The sequence below is a fragment of the Oreochromis niloticus genome, linkage group LG9 (genome assembly GCF_001858045.2).
Source record: "Oreochromis niloticus isolate F11D_XX linkage group LG9, O_niloticus_UMD_NMBU, whole genome shotgun sequence".
Classification (NCBI taxonomy): Eukaryota; Metazoa; Chordata; class Actinopteri; order Cichliformes; family Cichlidae; genus Oreochromis; species Oreochromis niloticus.
This window is the reverse complement of record NC_031974.2, coordinates 19,305,914-19,329,673: the sequence shown is the minus strand read 5'-3', so window position 1 is coordinate 19,329,673 and position 23,760 is coordinate 19,305,914. Positions and strand designations below refer to the sequence as shown.

Below are 23,760 nucleotides of genomic sequence, written 5' to 3'. Positions count from 1 at the left end.
GGTGAGCAGTGTATCGTGATTTATGACATGAGTCATCATAAGTTTGCAAATTCTGAACACATTTTAATAATCCCTGTGATTCTACAATAATCAGTTAATACAATAAAAACACACCTTTCAGCTTTTCTTGGGTTTTGAAACTGGGTTTTTGGAGGCCTGGAATTTAAATGTGCCTGCCTAGAGCACAACTTCTATTGTTTAAATGAGCTATAGGCTATAAATAAATAGGCTCAAGTCCACCCACTGAACTGGATAAGCAGCTAATAAGATGGATGGCTTTTTCAACTTTTTAAAACCCATTTCCATATTTATATTAAAAAGATATTCCCTTGCTTTTATCATTACAATTAATCTACGGATTTTTTTTTACCATTTAATTGAATGCTGAATATCTGATACTTTTAGGCCAGCCTTTCACTATAGTGAGTCTTTTCTAATCTTTACATATCCCCTGGAAAACACAGATGTACCCTGGCGTATGATGACTCTTTTAGATGAACATATATAAAATTTAAGAGTAACTCTTATTGTGTATTGCTACTGAGCCCTATAGTTTCCGTTAGTAGTGTTAAACACAAAGGAAATGATCTAAATACAAAACCCCAACCCTTAGATAATGGGATAGCTGTGCTTGAGTTAGCTATTCTGGTACTCCATCTTCTCCTGCTACTGTCTATGACACATTTGTTGTTGTGTTTTTGCAGCGTTGCCTTAGTTGCCTGGAAAAGATGCCAGGACCTCTCTTTGTGGGGGGTATGGCTGTGGGGAACTGTATTCAGACCATTCAGGCCAGTGAAAATGGGGGAGGGAGGGGATTATACATACACTGGCACTGGGCCTGGTTGTTGCCATGGCACACCCATTGTCCCCGAGCACACGGGCATGGCGGAGAAACCTCGAGTGAAAATGTGAATGTAGTAATTTTTCACTTAGGGGCTGATTTGAGCAATCGCAGCAGAAGGCCAGCTACTCTTTATAGTGAAAGATAATGAATTGCCAAGTGTGTTAGAGATATCTGGGGTAGACAGAAGGTCCAAACAATGCACGCGGACAGTAAAACTCTCAACTCAAAGTCATCCTTTTGTAGTGAATTTCCTTTTGTCTCGCAGTCAACACATGCACTCATATATGGCCACTCTTTAACAAAAGATGCAGGTTTTGCTGCAGTTCTTAGGCTGCATTTTAAACTCCCGTTAAGTCTCAGCTCCAGAGTAGTATGACTCATGAGAGGAAGGTAATCACAGGCAATGATGTCGACCGCTGCAGGGCAAGCCCCGTTGTGGAGGAATACCCTTGAGAAAGTCCACGCCGTCTGCAAACGACTGCTCATATAGGTCTTGGGATTGCCCTGGCCTCACAGCTAATCATAGCTGTCCTTCTATACGGTCTAAGCGTCACTGTCCAATCGACGTGTAGCTTGGAGCAGCTGCTTTCACGCCATTGGTCGAGCTGAAACAAGGGCGGTTTTTCCCTCTGCTCGCTCCAACAGCACCATCTCTGGCAGGTGGTGTGCGCTCTTAAAGCGTAAAGTAGGCTAATGTGTAGGACGATAGGTAGGTAGTTGTAGTGAAAAAAAAAACGCCGCGTAGGGTATTAATTTTTTTGTTTTTGTTTTTTTAAATATTATTTTTATTTTTTGAGAGGGTTGCCAGATTTGCGGTGCGCGTCGCTACGTTTCCTTTACACCCAGCGGAGTCGCAGTGAGTGAAATGAGCGTTGGGGTTCCCCTCTCTGAGCCAGACACTTCGTGCTTTACGGTCAGCGGCGAATTTAGACAACTGCTCCTTCATCATGCAGCTCCAGAAAAAAGACGGAGAAGCCCTATGTGTTGATAAAATCTCGCCGGCGGTTTAAAGTGTGAATGAGAGAAAGCCTTCTCCCCCCCCCTTCCTCCTTCTCCTCCTCCTCCTCCTCGTCCTCCGGGCCAACGACTGACGAGCTCTCACATCCTGGAGCTGCCTCACTTCGTCCGCCGGCGTAGCATACAACATGATATGTTGATGACATTTTTTGGAAGTGGTCGTGCCTTTTGTTTTCACGCCGGGATACGTGATATGCGGATCTGCGAGCGCCACGAAAGCCGAGCGAGCGGACGTTTTTTTCTGCTTTGAAAATGAGGAAGCGATTTCATAAAGACCCAGAAAATGGCAAGAAGGTCTCGTCGTCCGTGGGCCCGGATTTGAGTAAAATGAGAAGGAAAGAGGCAAATGCAACAGCAGCATGATTTATTACTGTTATCGTTATTTTTTAAATCTGACAGAATGACACCAAAGGGGGTAAAACTGGAGGTAGATGAGACGCAGCATCAATGAAGGCGATCTGCACAAGTTTTAAGTCGCTCATGATGAACAGAAATACTTTGCAGCTCGATATCAGATCGTTTCCACAATAGTGAAAGATTTTTTTTTTTATTTTTTTTTTTTTATTTTATTTCTTCCCCCGGCAGATTTTCTAATTCATCACTCATCTTCTTTTTTCCGCATTGCATCTGCTGTCTTTTTTCCCATTATATATTTCATTTTTTTCTATATTTTTGATCCGGATTCAGCCCTGACTATTCAATGGAAGTATGTTATCAGCTGCCGGTTTTGCCTCTAGACAGGCCGGTTCCCAAGCATGTCCTCAGCCGAAGGGGAGCCATTAGTTTCAGCTCCAGCTCTTCTCTCTTCGGGGCTCCTGATCCAAGACAGCTGTCACAGGTAAAAAGAAAAAAAACCACCTATCATTTCCTATCATCTGATCACAGTGGGCTCGATTCTTTAGGGGGGGGTCAGATGTGCCTTAAAACCCACATCATTTTCAGAAACCATATAAATAATCCACAGGAATCTTGCAGGTGGTTGCTGGATATTTAGGCCCCAACACACACACACTGCGAGAGCTTTCCATCAGAGGCATACTGTATATTCTTATCTTCAAGAGCCTAAGACACACAGCAAGCCAACTTTACATTTGTGTATGTTTACCCCTGATAAAGGCCTCCTCAGCTTAAACTTTGTAGCCTTCCTCAACACCACGATGCTGAAGTGTACCAGCTCACTCCTGGGATTTGTCAGAAGGAACGTGCCACACAGTTATTTATGTTAACATGCTGAGAGGAGAGCTTAAATCATTGAGTCATGCTTGAACTTCCTACTTTCTCAGAGTGTTGAATTCTTGAAAATGTCCCTCTGGTGAGCCTGCCTTTGTTTATTTCTCTTGCTTCTCAAAACAGCCTGTGTGTGTATGTGTAGGGCGGCGGGGGTCATGTTCTGCTTGACTGCCATGTACACACAGACACTGGCAGGCAGCACAGTGCATTTTGAATACAGTAGCCAATCGCTGAACCACATTTGAGCATATGTCTGAGGTAATGGTACCATCTCTTTGGCCTTTGTCCAGCGCACTAGTTAAACCAATGCATGCGCCTGCGATGCCAGCTCACAACAAAAAGCTGCACATCATGTCACCAGTCAATGAAGTCCCTTCTCCATGGTGTCGCTCCTTTTAAAAAGGGAAGCATCCTTACTATTGATTCAGTGTTTCTTGACAAAAGTAGCAGCGGGGTGCATTCTCGTGCCGTTGGGGTCACATCCTGCTAGTTGCTCATGAACAGAAACTCCCACGGTGTCGCACGGCACCTCTCAGCCCATTAACTGAGCATTAAGCAGCTGTCTATGACTATTTGAGCGTCCTCTTCAATGGGCCGTCCATTAGTTCTTTGTACAGGACCCTGCTCCACATATCCACCCATGTGTGTCTCTGCTTTGAGCCTACATCCGTCCTCACAGGCAGCCCCTTCAAAGACCGATTCATAGGCCTGTTGTCAGCACTCTTTTTTTTTTTTTTTTTTTTTTTTTTTGTTCTTTTTTTTTCTCACTGGGTCATTAGTGTTTGTCCTTTGGTGACCAATATCATGCAATCTTGGATAAGTTGGCTGGACCATGTGGTCACTCAATAACACTCTCTGAACACACTGTGCAAACATCTCTCTCTAAGTCAGTCAGGAGGCTTTTCATAAAACCAATCCAACGGCCTCAAACTGTCCTTGCACAATGGTGGTTTCTGGACCATAGTCCAAGGAGGGTTCCTTGGGGGAAATCCCAAATCCTTATAAGGAAATCAATACAAATATAATGCTGCATTGTTCCTTTTATGTATACAAACAGAAGCCGTGAAGCCGTTCTGTCTCCTGCTCACATTGATCTCTCACTTCGGCCGGCCTGCCTTCACAGCCTCTGCTTCTTTGTCAAAAAAAGTGCACTGTTTAGTGTTAAAATCATTTCCCATGAAACAAAACTGATCTGCATGACTGTTTTTTTTTTTTTTTCATTGTTGGACTGGAGAAGGCTTAAAAACACTGCAGACAACATTGAGACCAGCCTACGTCGTAGTCATTTGTCTTTATCCCTTGTGAACATCGGCAGAATCTGGTGAACATGCTTGCATACGGCAGTGTCACTCAGCCTTTGTCACCAAGCAATTACACTTCTACAAATATTGTTTTTTGGGCCCTATTTATGACCATAAGGGTGCATTTGTCCTTGGTGGCTGCTGTGTTTTTGTGTGTGGTTCCACAGGCCTGTTGTTTGTGGAAGCAGGGCTGGACTACCATTGCAGAAAGAGGCAGTTAGGCATGGGCCTCAGCTCTGTGGGCAGTGGTTTGGCTTGCTGCCAGGCTCACAGATGGTCGAAGTCTCAGTCCCTTTTCTTTTCTCTGGCTATCTTGTTCCGCTCGCTCACAAGCTCCCTCTCTTTCTTTCTCTTTCTCCGATGCACCCCTCCCCTTCCCTCGCCGATGAAGACATATCCTCTTGTAAACAGTGGACGAAAGAGTAGGGTCTGAGTCTCTGAAGAATATGTCACTCTGTGATTGTGGAATTCTTGTGATTGGGTGTAAATATGCCGTTGAAGAGGCGTTGAAAACAGCAACGGCATTAAATAAATGGGGCCCATTTATCCATTACAATGCCTCCATTGTCTTTAGCACAATGGGTGTTGTAAGTTGATTAAATCCCAAAAGTGAGGTGAAAGATGAATTTGAATTTTCCTGGAATATGGCGTTGCATTGGCTTCTCTTGGAAAAAGAGAGAACCAAAGACACGAATAAGACAGATTAGGTTGATGCAAAATGAAAGGACCAAGAGGAGGACGCTGCAAAGAGTCATGTGGTTCTCATCTAAACTACAAAGCACAAATGCATTTGCACACAGCTTGACAGCATGTTACTTGTGTTATTACATACATCTCATATTAAGAGATGATGCACACGGTGGGAACGAGGGTTTCTCGTCTTTGTGTTTGGCTGTCATGAGCTGCTGCTAGTAACGCACGGTCACATGGTTGCGATAAGGCTTTAAACTTTCAGAAAGAAAGATCCCGCAGAGATAAAAGGGGGTCAATAAACAAATGCGGAGTATCGATGAAGCCTGAGCAGTCCGATGATTTTTGGTGATAAAGGGAGGAACGCAGCTTTAGACTGGAAGAACTGATCTGCTATCAGCAGAGTTCGTCATATCACAGTGAGAGATATCATCAGTGCTGTAGTGGCTGCTGACCCGAGATTGGCTCCTCATTTGAGATGTTTACGCACAAGAGATGATGATGATGATGATGATGAGCCCGTGCATAAGGGTGGAGGATGGCACTGCTTGTTTCATCCCCACTGTGGGTGTTTCTGTGGAGAGGTCGATAAGGGAATACAGTGCCGTTCTTTTTTTCCTTTTTTTTTGTTGTGGGAGTTACTTTGTTGATTTTAACTGAACCGATAAGGTTTTTTTTTTTTCTTTTTTTCTCCTGTGCAGTGCCATCAGATTGACGTCGTTTCAGGATGTGGTAAGAATGCTGAAGGAGCCGTTCAGACTCTGAGCCTGGTGTTTCACAACCTTTCACAAAAACATTTAACCCCTGCGCCGCCAAAACTTTTCACGCTGAATTCACACAGTTGAGCTGGAATGCACTGTGCTGTTTGCCGATAAGAAGGCGGGGGACTGCGGGTGTTTATTAACCCGCTGATTAATAAAGAGGAGCCAAATATTGCACCCTGTCTTCATTCAACCATACACACTCCTCACCCTTTCTATTTGCCTCCCTGTCTCTGCAAGGGGCCCCCTCTTATCACGTGACTGATCTGTTTTTGTGCTGCAGCGTCGAGTGCTGTCGGCCACGAGAGTGTGGCTGCGCACATCGACAGCCACAACATCAGCGCTGCTTGATTTTTATTCTTATTTACTGTGGCTTTATTGACGTATGAACCTATACAGGAAGGGAGTCTATTTCTCAGTGCTACTGGTTTCAAACCTCAGACAGATCGCGCTGGTTGGTGACCTGGGTTTTGTTTGTTTTCCTCAGAAGGCTCTAAGGAGGGACGGGGCACAAAGTTGGCCCCAAGAGGCAATTAGAGCCTGGGGATGATGTTTGAGATGAATGAAATTCCTGTGCAGCGTAGACGGCCTGTGAGAATATGAAGCACAAGTCTCCCATCCCCCACCTGCTATCTCTACTTATTTTATAGAGCACTGCTTACAGTATGTGTGTGTGTGTGTGTATATAAGGCCCTTTTAAGCACTCTGTGTTTTTAAAAAAATAAAAAAATTTATGACACACTTGGCGACTAGTTAAAAGTTAAGTAACAATAAAAAAATCACTGATTGTGGATATGACTGCTTGACAGGCATGCCGCCTTGTAACACTGCTACACTCATCATCATTTACTGGCCAAGATATCAGGCCAATTCACCCCAGGCCTCTCCTCCAAAGCAGCGGCCCTCTCGCAAAAACTAACTGCAGCTGGAGTGCGTCACAGTGGACACAGTACTCATAAAACACTCTTCCAGCAGGTAGACTCTATCCAGGGTTTTAGTGTATGCAGTGGCTAAAATATATATTATACACACACGCACACACACTCCAGATCTGCTTGTGTTTATAGGCTAGCACTCAGTTACTGGAATTTGGCGTCCCACACAGCAGAGCGCTGCAAGAGGCCATCAGTCAGAAGGAAGCTTTTGGTTTATGAAATCCCCGTCCACCTGCTTTTTATCTCGAGCATTTACATATATGTGCGTGTGGGGTTTGGATGTGTGTGTGTATAGGGTTTATGTGTGCACTGCTTTGTTTTTCGATATGTCAGTTTATTGGAATACTGCTGGCTTCCTCATTTGCTTGGCCCCAGCTGACTTGCTTACTGGAATAGGCAGGTCCTCAGTTAAAGTCGAATTCTAAGATCTTTATAACCTAGTAAAGGCCGTTTTTAGGCCTGTGTTTCAAATCAGGAAGTGTGAGAATGTTGGATTCGGTTGTGCCATTGAAAGGGCATCAGATATCAGTATCTGCTCTTTCACGGTGCTCTGGTGACAAGAGGATTTTTTTGTTTGTTTTTTTTTTAGAAAAGTGCTTTTTGAGCAATGAATTTGAATTTCTTCAACAAGGCCAGAGTGTTTTGGGTTAATTCTGCATGCATTAATCATACTGCATGTTTTCTGATATTTTTAGTGTCTGTTTAAGTATACGGGTGAGAAAATGACAAACAATGAAGCCCTGGGGGTCAACCACATAGTAAGGAGTTTTCACATTAGGTCCTGACCTCAGAAACCTGAGTGTTGTGCCCCAAGGCAGTGGAGCTAAGCCGAGATAAGAAACAGAGCTGTATGTAAACGAGCTTAGATGGAATTGCAGGGAGAACAATGGTTGCGCTGTTAGGCCTAGTGGTTAAAACTCCAAACAAGAACTAAAGCTAGCTTGTTCTCAGACTGCTACAAGCAAAAACCAACAGACTGCAACTCAAGGTGTCATTTAAAGGCACTGAAAGCAGTAGAAGTTTTATTAAATTTTAAAAACTATGTTGAAGTAAATTGAAAAAACCTTCAGCATGAGTCATTGTTACTCATTTAAGTTTTAATAAAGTGTAAAATTCTGAAGATTGGGTGCAAATTAAAGGGAAAAACCAACATACGTGTTAGTAAGATGTTAGGCTCACTTGTGCCTCAAGAACAGCTTCGGTGCATCTTTGCTATGATGTCCCAAGTCTCTTTAGTCACTGGAGGGATGATTCTTCCGAAAAATAATCCCTCAGTTAGTGTTTTGATGGAATGGAGTGGAGAGACCACTCCTTTTGGTATAAAAATTGATAAATTGATGTAAAAGTTACCCAAAATATTTCTGCAAAAGGCATTGTAGAGTTTGTTTTTCCTTTATTTTCTCTTTTGTTTTGCTTAGTTTTTTAACTGGTAAATATCTCTATATACACTCATCTGACACTTTATTAGTTACATCTCGCCAGTACTGGGCTGGGCCCCTTTTTGCCTTTAGAACTGGCTTGGCATTGATACAGCGAGGCGCTGGAAACATTCCTCAGAGATTTTGGTTTATATTGACATGAAGCGTCATAGTTGCTTGCAGATTTGTTGGCTGCACATCTATGATGAGAATGTCCCATTCCACCACATGCCAAAGGTGCTCTATCTGATTGAGATCAGGTGACAGTGGAGGCTGTTGGAGTACAGTGAACCTGTTGTTATGTTCAAGAACACTACACTGTGGTCATAACAGGATGGACATGGTCAGCAAAAACAATTCTCAGTTGAGGCCCAACATGTGCCAAGAAAATATCCCCACACCATTATAGACCATCACCACCAGCTTGGACCATTGATGTCAGCTGGGACGGATCCATGCTTACATGTTGTTTACACCAAATTCCCAGTAATTCAGCAGTTTATGAAAAAACAAAAAAACAAAACATGCCTAGTTCAAAGTCACTCATATCACCTTTTCCCCCCCCATTCTGATTCTCAGTTCACCAGAACTTCACCAGGTCATCTTAACCATGTCTGCATTCCTGATTGCACTGTGTAGCTGCCATGTGATTGGCTAAAGAGATACTTATGTTACTGAGTAGTTGAGCAGGTGAACCTAACAAATTGACCAGTGATTGTACAAGTATAAGTACTTCTGTAACAACCAGCCATGTTGGTACCAAATACTGATACTATCTGATGAAATCGACCTTTTGACATGCAGACTTGCGTAACTCTCCATGTTCTCATTCTTCAGTGTTTTTAGGCAAGAGTAGCCTGGGGACCTGAGCAACTGTCATTATTTACAGGTTCTTTAACAGCAAGTGGGAACTGGGTAGAAGGGGGTTCATTTTTTGCTGTTAAAATATAATTATAATTATTTTTTTTGTTTCATAGGGGCTCTGTGATTGACATGTGCCAGCTAGTCTTTAAACTAGATGTCTATATACTGAAGGTGTGGCCAGCCCTGTTGTTTGTGTGGTGATTTGTTAACATAAATGTTTGCTCACTCACATGCCATCTGGACTTGTAACTGTCCTCATTTTGCCTCCTTATGCAAAGCTAACAACTTCACACTGTGTTTACTCACTCCATTTGCAGTTATTACAAGTTATTAGAAAATCTAGACGGCAAGATTAGCACATCCTGTACACGTGTATCGCTGTGTTTTTGGTAGCTATAATGCTCGGGGTGATCAGGAGAGAATACAAAAGTGTTGTGTAAAACTATCTTGAACACACCAGAAATGGCTGGATGGTGACTTCATTGCTTTCCAGCCCAGTGAGTCACGTTTCACCCATCACACCCCTGTTTTGCTTTAACCTAACGTTTAAAGAAAATGCTAAAGGGGAAGAGAAACTTGCTAGAAATTTTAATCCGGGCTCTGCCTTGTTTCATCCCTGAGGCTGTTGGTCAAATGCAAACTGGCACTGCTCCAGAGTGAAGTCAGAGTTGCTAAAGCTGCAGTTTCTTGGAGGACAGCTCGAAGCAGCTCAGAGTAACTTTGACTGTATTAAAGTCATTGGGAAACAAATCAAGCTGTTTTGGTCATGACATGAAAAAGGGCATTCACTAGTATCTACCTGCCACTCTAAGGCTTGTATTGTTACGTGCAAGAAAATCAAGACCTCTTGTTTTTCTTGTGTGCACCGTATAGTTTGCATAACATGCACTCATGTTTTTTCAGTCTCTAAAGCCTTGATTTTAAAAAAAAGTTGTTGACCCATTTAACTATTCTTTAAAAAAAACCCCTCAAAAAACTACCGTAAGAAATAAAACAAAACTTTAATTACCAATTAAAAACAAAAAGAAGCTCAGTGCTGGACTTCTTTTTATATGTTGTAATTTCAATTTTGCAGTTAATTAAAGTGAATAAACACTGTTCTTTGAACTTTAATAAATCTGTGTAGGTTCTCAGTCATCCAGGTCATAGTAATCTAATAGTAGTTTAATAAATTAAGTGCGCATGTGGCATTTAGCTCAAGTTCTTCAGTTGATATCTTGCATCTGTCTTCTTATCTCAGTCACAGCTGTGAAGCATAAATGCCAGAAGCGCAAAGCTTAAAAAATTGACTTAACTTCTTGTTGGACCATGACAGGCCCATGGTTGTCTGGCTTTGTGTGTTGGTGCAGTAAGGCGTGTCAAGGGTGTGTGTGGGTGTGGGTGTGTGTGTGTGTGTCTGTGTGTTGTGGGTTGGCCATTTCAAGGGTAAAATGTGACTTTCCCTTCTGTTCACAGTGAGAATGTGACATACACAAAGTGCAGCTCTTGCCAACTTGTTGTACAAGGGAGGTCATGGCAGAAAGCGCCAACTGGCTGCTGGACCCGTGTGTGTGTGTGTGTGTGTGTGTGTGTGTGTGTGCGCCTAGCCAAAAGGTTTTGTTGGTGCTAGCTGTGTTAGCAGAGCTGGTCACTCTTCATACCCACTCTTAGAGCCAGCATTATACAGTTCCCACACGTGTTGCAGCCTATTCCAACCCCCATCTTACACACACACACATGCATGCACACACACACACACACAAGCCCCGTGCATAACATACACACAATCTATAATGCTCACACTAAACACTGCGCCATGTGTAAACACAGAGGCCTGTTGACACTAAAATACAGCTTTGCACATTACCCACCCTGAGTCAAGCTGTTTGCTAGGGAGTAAAATATTAGCTTTGGATTGGTGGCTGTCATGAGCTTAGAGTACAGACATTGTTAGGTGTATATCTGTGTGTGTGTGAAAGATTCACAGTAATCCTAATTATATGAGGTAATGAGTGTACAAGCCAGAGCATTTGTGTTTTTGCATGTGTTTGTGTTTGGTGTGACCCGCCGGCTGTCGTTAAATGGCCACAGATTAGACACATTTATCAAGCCCATTGCTGTACTCCGTAGTTGTGGACCATAATACAGAGCTTCCTAGTTTTGCCTTTTTAAATGTTTTTTTATTATAACTTTCCTTTATATAAAAATATGCTCTCTTTTCATTAGAGTGCTTTGAGTGAAGGGTGCCCTGTGTTAACCTGGAGGGTTAAGGATCCAGTAAGGCCCTTTTGTTCTTTAGAGTTGTATACAGTGAACAGGTTGGTTGTCAGTGGACCAAAACATGTTCCTTTTAAAAACAGTTTGTCCTAGTAGAGAGCCGTAAGTCTGGCACCGAGTCAATGAGTGAGGTAATCTTCCAGTTATGCAGGATCTCTGTGAAAGGGGTAACTCTAGACAAGGGTAGCCCCGTTAGGGAGAGTGAAGCGTTGGCCTGGAGGGGGGCCAGGATGTGTAAAGTGCACAGAGAGGTGAGCCAGCACCTCACTGTAGCCTTGGGCAGCTGTCTGTCGACAGAGCAAATATGTAGTTACTGCAGTCGTGCCTGCTACAGCTACTGCTGTGCAAGTAACACTATTGTTGCAGCTGCCTTTATGCACTGGAATACTAGTTAGGACTGGATTTTGTTTTTGTGCAGAGAATAAAAGTAAAAATTTTATCCTGTAATGGATTGTTATCCTGGGATAGACTGCTGACCTCCTGCAACCCTAAGTTGGATAAGCAATTAAGATGAATAGATGGATGCATGGATAAAAAAGTAAACATGGTTTGCTGGAACGTTTTTCAATGTTTCTTCAACTCATTTGCTTTCCATAGTCAGTAAAAGCACTCCTATTCAAATTCAATGCAATATTTGGGAATTCCACAGTAGGTCTGAGATAACCATCTCTCTCGAAACCTGAATAACCTAAATGGTTTATTTCCTGCTTCTTCTTCTTCTTCTTCTTCTTCTTCTTCTTCTTCTTCTTCTTCTTTTTTCTTTTTTTTCTTTAATGCATTAAAAATGTATCTGCAGCCCGTGTACCAAAGCCGTTTGCTGCACTGCTGCAGCCCTTTGACGCATATTGAGGAAGTATTTACATATTTGAAACGTGATGTGTCAAGTGCATTACTTTACAGGAAATGGTATTGTGATTTGTTTGGATGTGATGCTGAACCCAGTGTTGACTGAGAGAAGCATTTCAGGAAGTTACAGCATTTACGTGGTATTTCGTGTTCGTGGGCTACAGTAAGCAGTAAAAGTGATATTCCGGAAGAGTTTTGTGCAGTGAAGTTAATTTTGCTTTTGAAATTACTGAAATGCAATTTAGTAGCAAATTCCATGAAACTCTTTTTCTGTCTCTGTGTGCAAGGAATAATAATATAAATAAAGTTCCCTGATGTGCTTTTTATTTTATGGGGAGGGGTATCTGTCTTTGTGTGGGATCTCCCCCGGGTCCTCCTGCTTCCTCCCACAGTCCTAAGACACTCATGTTTATTTAACTGGTGATTCTGAACTGGCTGTGGGTGTGATTGGTTGTTTGCCTCTTGTGATGGACTGGCAACCTGTTCAGGGTGTATCACAATGCTTGCTCGTTGACAGCTGGGATAGGCTCCATCCTGAACTGAATGACGGTTAAGTAAATGAATGGGTGTCGTTCAATGCACGTTAAAGATTTATTCATCATAGTGCAACTCTGGTTGTGGCCTGTCTTAGTCCACTGCTTTAAAGTGTGCTTTTTGGATTATGGAAGGCATAGACCGAGTCCTAACACAGGGGGACTATTTAGAAAGGACTGAGTGTTGTTTAATGTTATTTACGCATAATGCTCCCTCTGCTTTTGTCTTGCATTGAAAATGTTTTTCATCATTTTCTGTTTCCTTGGCACACTCTGACATGGAATAAAAAGTCTAAATTAAATGTCCAAATCTAGATTTAGCTCAGACTTTATTGAATAAACAGTTAGCAGATGGCCACTAAACACTTCCTGTAACTGCTTTTAAGAAGAAGAGGAAAAAAGGTCTTTTATGAAGCAGCTGCCAGAAGCTCTGAGTTTAGACTATTAAGCTGATAAGTTGACTTGTTGCTAGTTGGTCCGTCACATCTGTACAAGCTGTCAATTCCACCATAGTCACTTTTACTAATTCAAAGTGCTTTCATGTGCTGACATCAGAATAAATAACTTTAGAAAATCTAACTTTCAATACTTCTGCATTTTCATGCTTTGAGGCAAATATTTAAGGTACATAAGAACCTCACACATCAAATTCTATTGGTGTGTGTGTGTGTGTGTGTGTGTGTGTGTGTGTGTTTGTGTGTGTTCCCAAATAGCACATGTGTTTCTCACATGACTGATAGCAGTGCCGAATCAGGCTGATGACACGGTGCCGGAGCATGTTTATCAGTATAACAGCAGAGTACACACACACTGCAGATTAGAACCCGCAGCAGAAGCATTGCACCACCCTCCTCTTATCAAGTCCTGCATATACATTAAAATGTAAAAACATAACGCATGTCTTTGTGTTTCAGAAGAAGTGTTTTGGGGTGTGCCTGTTGTTACACTGTGATTGTTACAGTAAGAAAACAGCTGCAGGGCTCAGGTTTACAATTATTTATTGAAGCAATAAAAAGAAGTGATGTTTCAAGCACCACTGGTCTTTATTGGTGATCAGGGACTGTTATACTTCACACGTGGTTTTGGACAGGCGGGACCTCTTTGTTGTTCGGCAGTATTTGTAATTACATTGCACTTTATCGGTTGAACAATAGCTGATGGTTTTTTTTCGTTTCTTCTTTCTTTTTTTTTTCCTCCTGTTCAGAGACGAGGGGCCATCTCCTACGACAGCTCTGACCAGACAGCGCTGTATATTCGTATGCTAGGTAAGTGTTAACCTGCTCTTTCTACATACACACAGTAGAGACACAGTGCACACACCTTCGAGACCTCAGAAGGTTTACCTTCTCTGTGATTGTGTCCATTGTTCTTATTGTTAAAATAAAAGCACTGACATGCACATTTAAGGGCATGTCCAGAATCCTTTCATTCTGTGGCCTTTTTTAATCTTTAAGTCACGATAGGGTTCAGGGTGTGTGTGTGTGCGTGCATGTGTATCGTTAGTCTTCAGTCTTAAAAGTTCAGTCAGATATGTGATGAGCATAGGGTTTTTATTTTAACTGTAAATGGACTAAAGCGTCTTTGGCTGAGGTTATTTTTTTGTGTACATATGTGTGCATTCGTGCATGTCCGTTCGCACTCAGTGACCCTAAAGAGGATAAGCAGTTTAGAAAATGAATGTGAGGATGAAGGTTCATAGATCTGCCAGGCAGATGGAGTCAAATGCATCTAGGAAGCAGCCAGTTCAGCTCCGTAATCAATAAGGTTACTGGGGATAATGGTGCGATTAGAGCCTGGTTATACCCCTGAGGTATGTGTACTAAACAAGGATGCTGTCTTGCATGGAACTTTTGCCACCTCATATCATACTTGTTGGCTGGGAGGTAGCAGCAAAGAAGAAGAGTAGAATTGCTTGAAGTGTTATCCTGTCCATATTCTTCTTGGATATTTTAGATTGCTGCTATGAAATGTAGTGAGCAGGCAGGGAGCTATTGGTATTAGACGCGGTTCAGCGTCTATATTTGGTGGCTTTCTTGAACTGCTTGACTTATGTTGTTTTTTCGTGTTTGTTTTTTTTCACATATTATTGTCATACTTTGTTTCTTTCCGGCATGATCATGAGTCGACTGCTGCCACGTGTGTCTAGTCATAATAAGAGCATTTCATTGAGCTGAGTGAAGGAGCTTTAGCTTTTTAATCATTTTACTTAGCTAAGTATGATGGCAGTCTCATATGTCACAGGCATAAAGCATCTGTGTGTGTAGATTTTCAGATTAAATTAAGTGTAAGGAGAGGCACGCTAATGCAGACGGGTGCTGGCCTGGGCCTGGGTTCAGTCTGCCAAGTTAATGCTGATGTGCTTTCAAATAGCAGGACTCGGAGCTTTTGCCTCATCAGTTATAATGACATGACCTACATTCACCCCAGAGCTCCAGCGCTAATGCACCATAGGGGAGACGTGGACCCTTTGACACTCAAAACGCACTAATCACACAAACTCGCGCAGACAGATGCGCTCTGGGCCCGAGCACGTGTGTTTGCATCTGCAGATGTGACAGATGTGCATACATATGGGCACATGATGACTGCCTAAAAGTGCATGAATTGTGGTGTTTTTTGTTTATTTTTGCATAATTCATATTGTGCAATCAAAACGAAACATTCATGAATAGCTTTTCAAAGTACTGTTTAGCGCCACTATGCCGTGAATAGTAATTCTTAGTTTTTGGTATTTTGATAGGAGCTTGTGTAGTATTCAAACAGCTGTTTGCAAGTAAGTAACAAGGTGGTTGTGGGAACACACTGGTGTGACTGCTTTTTTTCTTTTTTTTTCTTTTTTTCTTTTAAATGATGCACACATGACACAATTTTAAGTGCTATGCTGGAAGCATACCATCGCACCTTTAAACAGTATACTGCAGTGTAGAGTCTTGCTGTACATACAGTGTTGCCTGGAACAACACACTAGCATTTGCTGCATCAGTGTCATAGCACCATCCTGTCATCTCACTGTGCTCTCACTGTGCTCTCACTGCTCTCGACTGCAGTCTACAAGCAAGCAAGCAAGCAGGCCGGCCGCCGTCTGTTAGGTCCGAGTTTGGAGCCTGTCTCTGTTTCTCTGCCTGACTACTAAAACCAGTCACAGATCGGCTGTAGATCCTTCTCAGTGGCTCGGAGTACTAATAGTAGAGCAGACTGCCCTGACATGGCATTGCATGCTCAGCTGTTTGACTTGTCTGTCCGTTGAGTTTCCTCTTCTAGGACATGGGAGTGTGTGCTTGTGTGTGACTGTGCCCGCACATGGATAGTCCACACTGGGTCTTGGTCAAATTTTTCACAATCTCCTGCTTGTTTTAGCTTGCTGGGGGAGTACAGAGATGATGGGTTTTACCACAGCGTCCTGTCACACGTCATGATTTAGTTCCAAAGCTTCACATAAGAAGGATTATTTCCTAATTGTTTAGAAAAGCTGAGACATGATTGGGGAGGGGGTGGGGTAGGTTTTCTGTCAACACTCTGAGGTATAATAAATGGTTTTCTGTAAGTTTTCTAGGAAAAAGCAAATTTGAAAGATCAAATTGTTGATTATTTTGTTAGGATTCAGTGCCTAAAGCTGCCATGAGGCTATGACAGTGAAGTAAAACTGTTTGACATTAAACCAATTTAAGCACAAGCTACTAAAAAGGGCAGGTAGCAACAAACGGGGACAAATAACAGTTTATAATAACAGAAATCGCAACTTTAGCACCTAGTAAGATATAAATATTTGCTCTGTCTTTGGATGTTGCCAGAAAACCAGAGTAAGTTTCAGCTTCTTAAAAATACTAATGAAAGAAGATTTGACACATTGTCATGTGGTAAAGCCCATCTTTGTGTCACTAAAGCAAGATAAACTCCAGGATAGCGCCAAAAGATTACTAATTGGATGCACTTCTGGACTTCTTTTCACGCTGTATGAATCTTGAGGAAATAAGTGTTGATTTCTTCTAGGAGATGTGAGAGTGAGAAGTCAGGTTGGATTTGAACCGGAACGTAGAAGCTCCCACCCGTACCTGTGCATCGACTTCCGAACGCTTCACAGTGAGTATAGCCCGAGCATCTTGACTAAAAAAACAGCCCCCCCGGTAGGAGTCACAGACTAGTCCTGTCCTGCGTGACTGAAAGACGCCTATGTTCTTGTCTCTGAGGTGTGCCTTACTATAAACCTTGTTTGAGGCTTACAGGTGCACGATAAAGCACCACTTTCACTTTCAATGGAAACTTCTGAGTGTACTTGTTGACATTTTTGACCCAAGATTAATCCTACCTCACGCTGACGTGTTTCTGGATTGCAGTGACAGTTTACTTAGACACAGTGCCTTTTGTGGGGTGTGTGCGTGTGTGTGTGTGAGAGAGAGGGAGGGAGAGAGACCACTGACAAAGCATGTCTGCTGTGTGATCCCAGACGAAAGGCTTATGAGTGGGCGGCTGTGTCAGCAGCAACTGTTTGTGTATTGCTGTGTTGGTGTCAGATCCCCACCAAGCTTGTCCGAGCCAAGTAATTCTCCAGGCCTAACGAGGTTTAGAAATGAACATGCCCCAACGTTGTCGTCTGTTTTACATGTTGTATGCGTTGTAAAATATCGTGTGCGTCTGTGTGTTTGTGTGCGCAGCACGGCTGGGCTGCGGCTCCACATCGGCCAGCTCTGATCCTGAAAGGCGGGTCCACAGGCTGCTCAGCTTCCAGAGATACCTGCATTCGTCCCGTCTGCTGCGAGGAGTCCCCCAGCAGATACCCCTCCACATCCTCGATGAAGATTACACTGGACAGGCTAGAGTATGGGACTATTTGTAATATTTGGCACCACAATAAAACAGAAGTGCACATTTTCTTTTTATAATTTATTATTTCCAAACCTCACGTAAAACTCTCTCTTTTCTCTATCGTAGTGCATGCTGGAAAAAGTCGGGAATTGGAATTTTGACATTTTCCTCTTCGATAGGTTGACAAATGGTAGGTAAAATATAATCTGTAGGATTTCTGAGACGTTGTTCTAAATGCCATGATGCCTTAACTGACATCAATCAGCCACAACATTAAAACCACAGTTCCTCCTTGTGACCCAAAAACAGCCATCAGGGAACGGACACAAGACGTGTAAAGTGAAGATTTTACTCTGCTGTGGACACAGACGGCACAATGTCACGCATGCGCTGTTGTTGCAATGTAATGGTCACTCTGCATCCACATGGAGCCTCACACTCGCAGTCTGATTACAAAATTTTGGTGACTTTAGAGGCCTGATCGACACAATGTGGAGGGTGTGCAAGAACTAGAGTAAAGGTGGATGAGTCTAAATACCTGGGCTCCACTATCAAATGCAACAGGCAGTGCACGAGAGAGTGCAGGCAGGGGGGAGTGGGTGGGGTGACCGAAGGATGGCAGCAAGAGTGAAAGGGAAGGTTTATAAGACGATAAGGAGACCTGCTGTGACGCGTCGTTTGGAGATGTTGGCACTGACAAGCTGGAGGTGGCAGAGCTGAAGATGCTTTTGTTGGGAATGAGGCAGATTTCAGATCAGATTGAGCAGTTTGGATACAAAGTTAGAGAGGGAAGTCTGAGATTGTTTGGACATGCAAAGAGGAAGGATTATGGATATACTGAAAAAAGGATGTTGTGACAGTCAGACGAACAAGGATCTGCCAGGCAGGAGGAAAAGACTGAGACCACAGAGATGCAGTGAAGGAGGACCTGCAGAGGTTTGGTGTGACACATGAGGATAGATGTGGATAGAGTAAGATGGAGGCGGATGATCCTCAGTGGCTATCCTTAAAGGGACCAAGTAAAAAGAAGAAAAGGTGTACGTGTTCTGACTCTGAAACAAAGTTTCATGATTGGCATTTATCAATGACAGCACTGAAGGTGTTGTAACAAAATGATCAATATTCACTCCACCTGTCGGTGGTTTTAATGTTGTGGCTGATTGTTGTGCACACTGACTGGTGACCTCTGGTTGAGATTTAAAGTGTTGGCGCTGGTGCCATCTATCTGATACCTAACACAGTTTTAGGATTAGCTCTGCAGCTATGTCACTGTTTTACTTTAAATATACAACAGCTGTTTTATGTCTAAGCAAAGCCCAGGCTTAACAGAAAATGAATATACAGTGCTGTATTATTTAGATTTGTATTCAACTAAACTCAAATTATTTTAAGTGTATTGATGTGGAGGCCCTATATTTATTTATCTGTGTAATAGGATAGAAGTGCATACTCTTCTGAATTAGCCCCTCCTCCTTTCTGTGTCTACTCCTGTAACCTCTAAAATCCTCAAGTATATTTTCCCATAAGCTGTTTTCACACATGCACTGTAGCCCTGAATTTCTCTAAACCTCACAGACTGGTGCCCTGTCCAGGGTGTACCCCGCCTCTTACTGTATGACAGCTGGGACATACTCCAGCACTCGGCAGTGGTGCGTGGGAGAAATGTCAGTCATTTCTCCATTAGCAGGTCTTTTCATCTGCGGGCTGCATAGTACAGTGTCCATGTGATGTCTGATTGCACCAGTGTGCAAATAACGCAGCTAATAGTCTGGCGTATTTACTGCTAGCGAGCAGGCGTGACGTGTGCGCTGCCTCCTCCCTGCTGTGTCCAGTAGGCTTCCTCGCTCAAACCACCAGGAGTACTTCCTGTACTGAGAGCGTGTCTGAAGCGGACAATTTCCTGCTGCGTATGACATGTGAGAAAGGACAAGGGGGGAAAATATTCCAACGCGAAACTCTCCTAAGCTGACGTGTGAAAGGAGCTTCAGAGATTGTGCTTTGTATTTTCATCGCCCTCTTTTTTTGGGGGGGGGGGGGGGGGGGGGGGGGGGGCAGCTGGTCTGTGTGAAAGCCAGACTACAGCAATGGAGTTCAGGAAGTCAATAGTAAACAAAAGTAATTCGTTTTTTCCACATTCTCTTTATTTTGAACCACTAAGTGCCACTCACGTAATGAGGATGTTAAAAGAAATTCTTATCGTGTATATAATTGCACATCCTGGACTGTATAATTGAGGTAACCTCAATCCAATCATCAAAACAGCTTTAAGACATGTTCTTGACACGTCTCTGACTTGACCCGAGTTAAACTTCAAAAGCAGGAGTTAAAGATCGCAGTGATGAGAATCACAACTATTAAAAATTAGACAAAGGAGGAGGTGGTGTACTGGAGACAGAATTAGGAAAAATGGATGCATCCATAAAAAAAGACTGGAAATATAAGTGATTGTTGTTGTTTTAGAGTTCAGCAGCATTCAGTTGCAGCTTTTATAGGTGAACTTACGGGATGAATGCAGAGTGATTCTTCTGATTTGACTTCTTGCTCAGGAAACAGCCTGATCACCCTGACTTTCCACCTGCTGAACCAGTATGGGCTGGTGGAGCTCTTCCAGCTGGACATGGTCAAACTCTGGAGGTTTTTGGTCATGGTTCAGGAGGACTACCACAGCGACAACCCGTACCACAACGCTGTCCATGCTGCAGATGTCACACAGGCCATGTACTGCTACCTGCGAGAGCCCATGGTGAGACAAAACACTTGAGCTCTTTTGGGTTTAAGTAGCTAACTCTCACCCAGTCCTTTGCTAGCCACAACAAGGTCTTCTTAAATTTTTTTCTTGCATAGCCAAGGTTTCTTGCTTCAACAGTATTCAAATCACAGTACAGGCTTTCCTCATCAGTTTCTTTCAGTCTAACCATTAAGATGTGCGTTTGATAATGCATCCAAATAAGTGCTCTTACAGACAGATTTTGAATAAAAGTATGCTATTTGCAGAGCTGAGAGTTCTTCAGAGAAGGCATTCTTGTATTTTAAACCCTGCTTGCATTATTTTTTGTGCAGCTTGCCAAGTCTCTGACCTCCAAAGACATCTTACTGGGACTCTTAGCAGCTGCCACCCATGACCTGGACCATCCTGGGGTCAACCAGCCTTTCCTCATCAAGACTGACCACTATCTTGCCACACTCTATAGAGTAAGGCAACAAAGCAGTCACTCTTTAGCCTGCCTAACTTATTAGCAGACGTGAAGGATGTTGTACGATGTATTAAATTAACGTGCACACACAATTTCTTGTTTGTACACCCAGAATACCTCAGTTCTGGAAAACCACCACTGGAAGTCAGCAGTGGGTCTGCTCAGAGAGACTGGGCTGTTCTCCCATTTGCCTGCTGAGGACAGGTCAGTCTGACACTGAGAAACACAAAGAGAACTCAAACTGTGCCACTTACAAGGCTGTACAGAAACGGAGTTCTTTCATTAGACTGATCTTTGCTTTAAAATGTGTTTTCTTAAACAAACATGCTTTGTAATACCTCAGGCTGAACATGGAGAGGGATTTGGGTTCTTTAATCTTGGCCACGGACATCAGCAGGCAGAATGACTACCTGTCCAGGTTTCGTTTGCACCTGGACCAGGAGAACCTGTGCATGAGCACCGCCAGCCATCGTCATTTCGTCCTGCAGGTCAGTGTTGGTTTAAAAAACAATGCTCCTGCATCTCAGCAAACAGCAGGCTCATATTTATCTTTGCTTTTTCAATTCATGCAGATGGCCCTGAAGTGTGCAGATATCTGTAACCCCTGCAGACCGTGGGAGCTGAGCAAACAGTGGAGTGAGAAAGTGACAGAGGAGTTCTTCCAACAAGGTTATCTGTCCATATTGTTCCTTATTTGTTTTGCTCTTTCTTCTCCAGATTGGAGGTCCTTTCCTTCTTCTTGTTTATTAAAGTCTGTGTTACACTCTTGCAGGAGACATTGAGAAGAAGCACAAACTTGAAGTCAGCCCACTTTGCGACAGAGAGATGAACACAGTCGGCAACATTCAAATAGGCAAGGATTTTGTCTCTGTTTTTATTCCCCCGTTATCAATGGCTTGTGTGTAATGCAAATACTCATCCTAATCAGCATCTGCCACCCTTTCTCCTCCCTCAGGCTTTATGACATACGTGGCTGAGCCGCTGTTTGCAGAGTGGGCCCGTTTCTGTGACACACGTCTGTCCCAGACCATGCTGGGTCACATGGGGCTAAACAAGGCCAGCTGGGGAGGCTTACAGCAGGAGCCGGCTCCGGTCTCCGAGGAGGCAGAGCCCAGCACGGCCTGCGCAGACAAAGGAGACGCCGCCACCGCGCCGAGTGACGGCAGCACAGCTACGACCGCAGGAGGAACCAGCTCCAAAGAAATACCTCAGGGAAGCAGAGAATCCTGACACACTCCTTCTGTGCCATTTCACCTCAACCTCGTGACCCCTGGGGGGCCTCAGGGCCTCACAATACACTGAGGGGGCCGGGTGGGGCACCCAGCGGTTTGCGGCCATGCCGCTGCCCCACCCGTTCCGAACACCTAGTTTGTTTTGTTGCTTTGGCCTCCCATCTTGATAAACCACTGATTTTATTTAATTTATTTAATTTTAATTCCTCTTTTTTTGGCATAGAGCAATACATAGATACCTCATTTGGCTACTGCTGTATTTTCTTTTTATTTGCTTTATTTATTTGTCCACTGTAGTTTTGGCATTACTGACTGAACACACCACCTTTTTTTTTTTTTTTTAAAGTTTGTGAACTTTAAGGGGAAAGCAGTATAAGAACTGAAGAAGACCTTTTTCTGGTATTTTTTTAAGTGCCATTTGAAAACAAAGATTTGAAGAATGATCTGAACTGTATTGACTGAGACAACTGGAGTATTCAGACCTTTCTAAGACTTTGGAGTAATGCCGTTGTTGCATTCGTATTGAAGATTCTTCCTCATGTAAAAAAAACAACAACAACAGAAAAAAAAAAAATGTGACAAGCCCAGTCCTTTTGCTGCCTCTACGAAGACTGTTTACGCGTCTTGTTTGTTTTGTATCTTTCCGTCGAACTGAAACGAATCACGTCGGCCCCACATTTGCCTTCGAAGCACAGATGTGAAGAAACCACTCATTTTGAACTGTTACCCCCCCCCCACCCCCTGTCAAAGCCATGAGCAGAACCTTATTCAGACACACCAGATGCCATAAATGACTCCACCTGTTCTACCATGTGTTCCTGCACTCTCGAATAACAGCGGTGTTAGATGAGCAGCTTTGTTTCCAAGACATCCTGTGAAGGTATTATAGGAAATAGTCTCTTTCTGATGTTTCCACATCATCCAGTCCTGGTTAAACTTGGGGCAGTGGGGTGAGGGTGGGTGGGAACCTTCCCTGCCAGACTGGAGGGTGGTTAGTCACCGCACATGCATCTCACCTGGAACTCAACTCCACGCAACTCGACTCGCTCAGGGTTTGCCAGTCGTTTTTTTTTTTTTTGTTTTTTTAATTTCTTTTTGTAAAAGGGGAGGAGGATAATGCAAGTTTTTTTAAATTTTTTTTTTATTATTATTGGGTGGTTAGGATCTAGCGAAGGAGTCTCCCTCTCTTCAGAATGTCTCACAGCCACATGAAACCTAAAGGACTGCTCGACTGATGCCTTACAACTATGCACAAACTACGCTAAGTGACCAAACCAACTCCTGTTCCCATCAAGTGCATGGCGTGCTTGTCTTTGAATGCACTGTCCGATCCCTTTGCCTTTTTGTTGCAAGGAACAACTCCAGCTATCTTTTCTTTTCTTCTTTTCTCTTTTGTACGGAAACAAAATTGTCGAGTGAATTTGAACATTCCATTTCTTCGTGTTTGGTTTGTCTACTTTGATTCTGTATAGTGCCACAAGTTGTGTTTGTGTTTATACATTTTGAAAGATAACAGGTGCTTTTTTTCTTACTTTAGCTGATTTGTATTTTGCTGTTAAGTGCTGTAAGACTGTTGACAAAAACTGTTTACAATTTGTTGCGACAGCCATTTTTTGGGAAGACTTCAGTGTCAAGCCAGATTTTGTAAAGGCTTTGCTGTATTGACCTTTTTGATACATGCCTGTTGCAGTTACAATTTGAATAATAAAACCCGTTGTTGACAAATGTTTGACTTCTACACCAGTTAATAAATAATCACGTCAATACTGGCAAACTGTGAAACCGGTAGGCCCACTCGAGCTCTTTTTAGAGGTACAGCTTGCTACTACTGGGTTA

At 43.0% G+C, this 23,760-nt stretch overlaps 1 protein-coding gene across 17 annotated transcripts; it reads left to right on the top strand.

Annotated features, from left to right (window-relative positions):
* The first annotated feature begins 1,497 nt into the window (after positions 1–1,497).
* pde7a (phosphodiesterase 7A) lies at positions 1,498–23,650 on the top strand. Of its 17 annotated transcripts, XM_019363155.2 has the most exons (14): positions 1,498–2,699; positions 5,784–5,814; positions 13,900–13,960; positions 15,436–15,468; positions 16,686–16,775; positions 17,348–17,511; positions 17,625–17,688; positions 20,045–20,241; positions 20,559–20,690; positions 20,805–20,896; positions 21,036–21,180; positions 21,265–21,361; positions 21,465–21,545; positions 21,648–23,650. In XM_019363155.2, the coding sequence occupies exons 1-14, from the start codon at positions 2,617–2,619 to the stop codon at positions 21,920–21,922; spliced, it is 1,545 nt and encodes a 514-aa protein (XP_019218700.1). In that variant the 5' UTR covers positions 1,498–2,616; the 3' UTR covers positions 21,923–23,650. The 17 variants fall into 17 exon arrangements, with proteins under 17 accessions (XP_019218700.1, XP_025765888.1, XP_013123801.1 ...); XM_025910103.1 differs by lacking the exon at positions 5,784–5,814 and having other exon boundaries at positions 16,689–16,775; XM_013268347.3 differs by lacking the exon at positions 5,784–5,814.
* Positions 23,651–23,760: the final 110 nt, after the last annotated feature.

What these genes read in the sequence shown, in the direction of transcription:
- pde7a (XM_013268347.3), top strand. Translation starts at nt 2,562, where the DNA reads ATGGAAGTATGTTATCAGCTGCCGGTTTTGCCTCTAGACAGGCCGGTT. An exon ending in ATCCAAGACAGCTGTCACAG is followed by an intron (nt 2,700 to 13,899) that starts GTAAAAAGAAAA and finishes CCTCCTGTTCAG; the next exon opens with AGACGAGGGGCCATCTCCTA. An exon ending in ATCGTCATTTCGTCCTGCAG is followed by an intron (nt 21,181 to 21,264) that starts GTCAGTGTTGGT and finishes CAATTCATGCAG; the next exon opens with ATGGCCCTGAAGTGTGCAGA.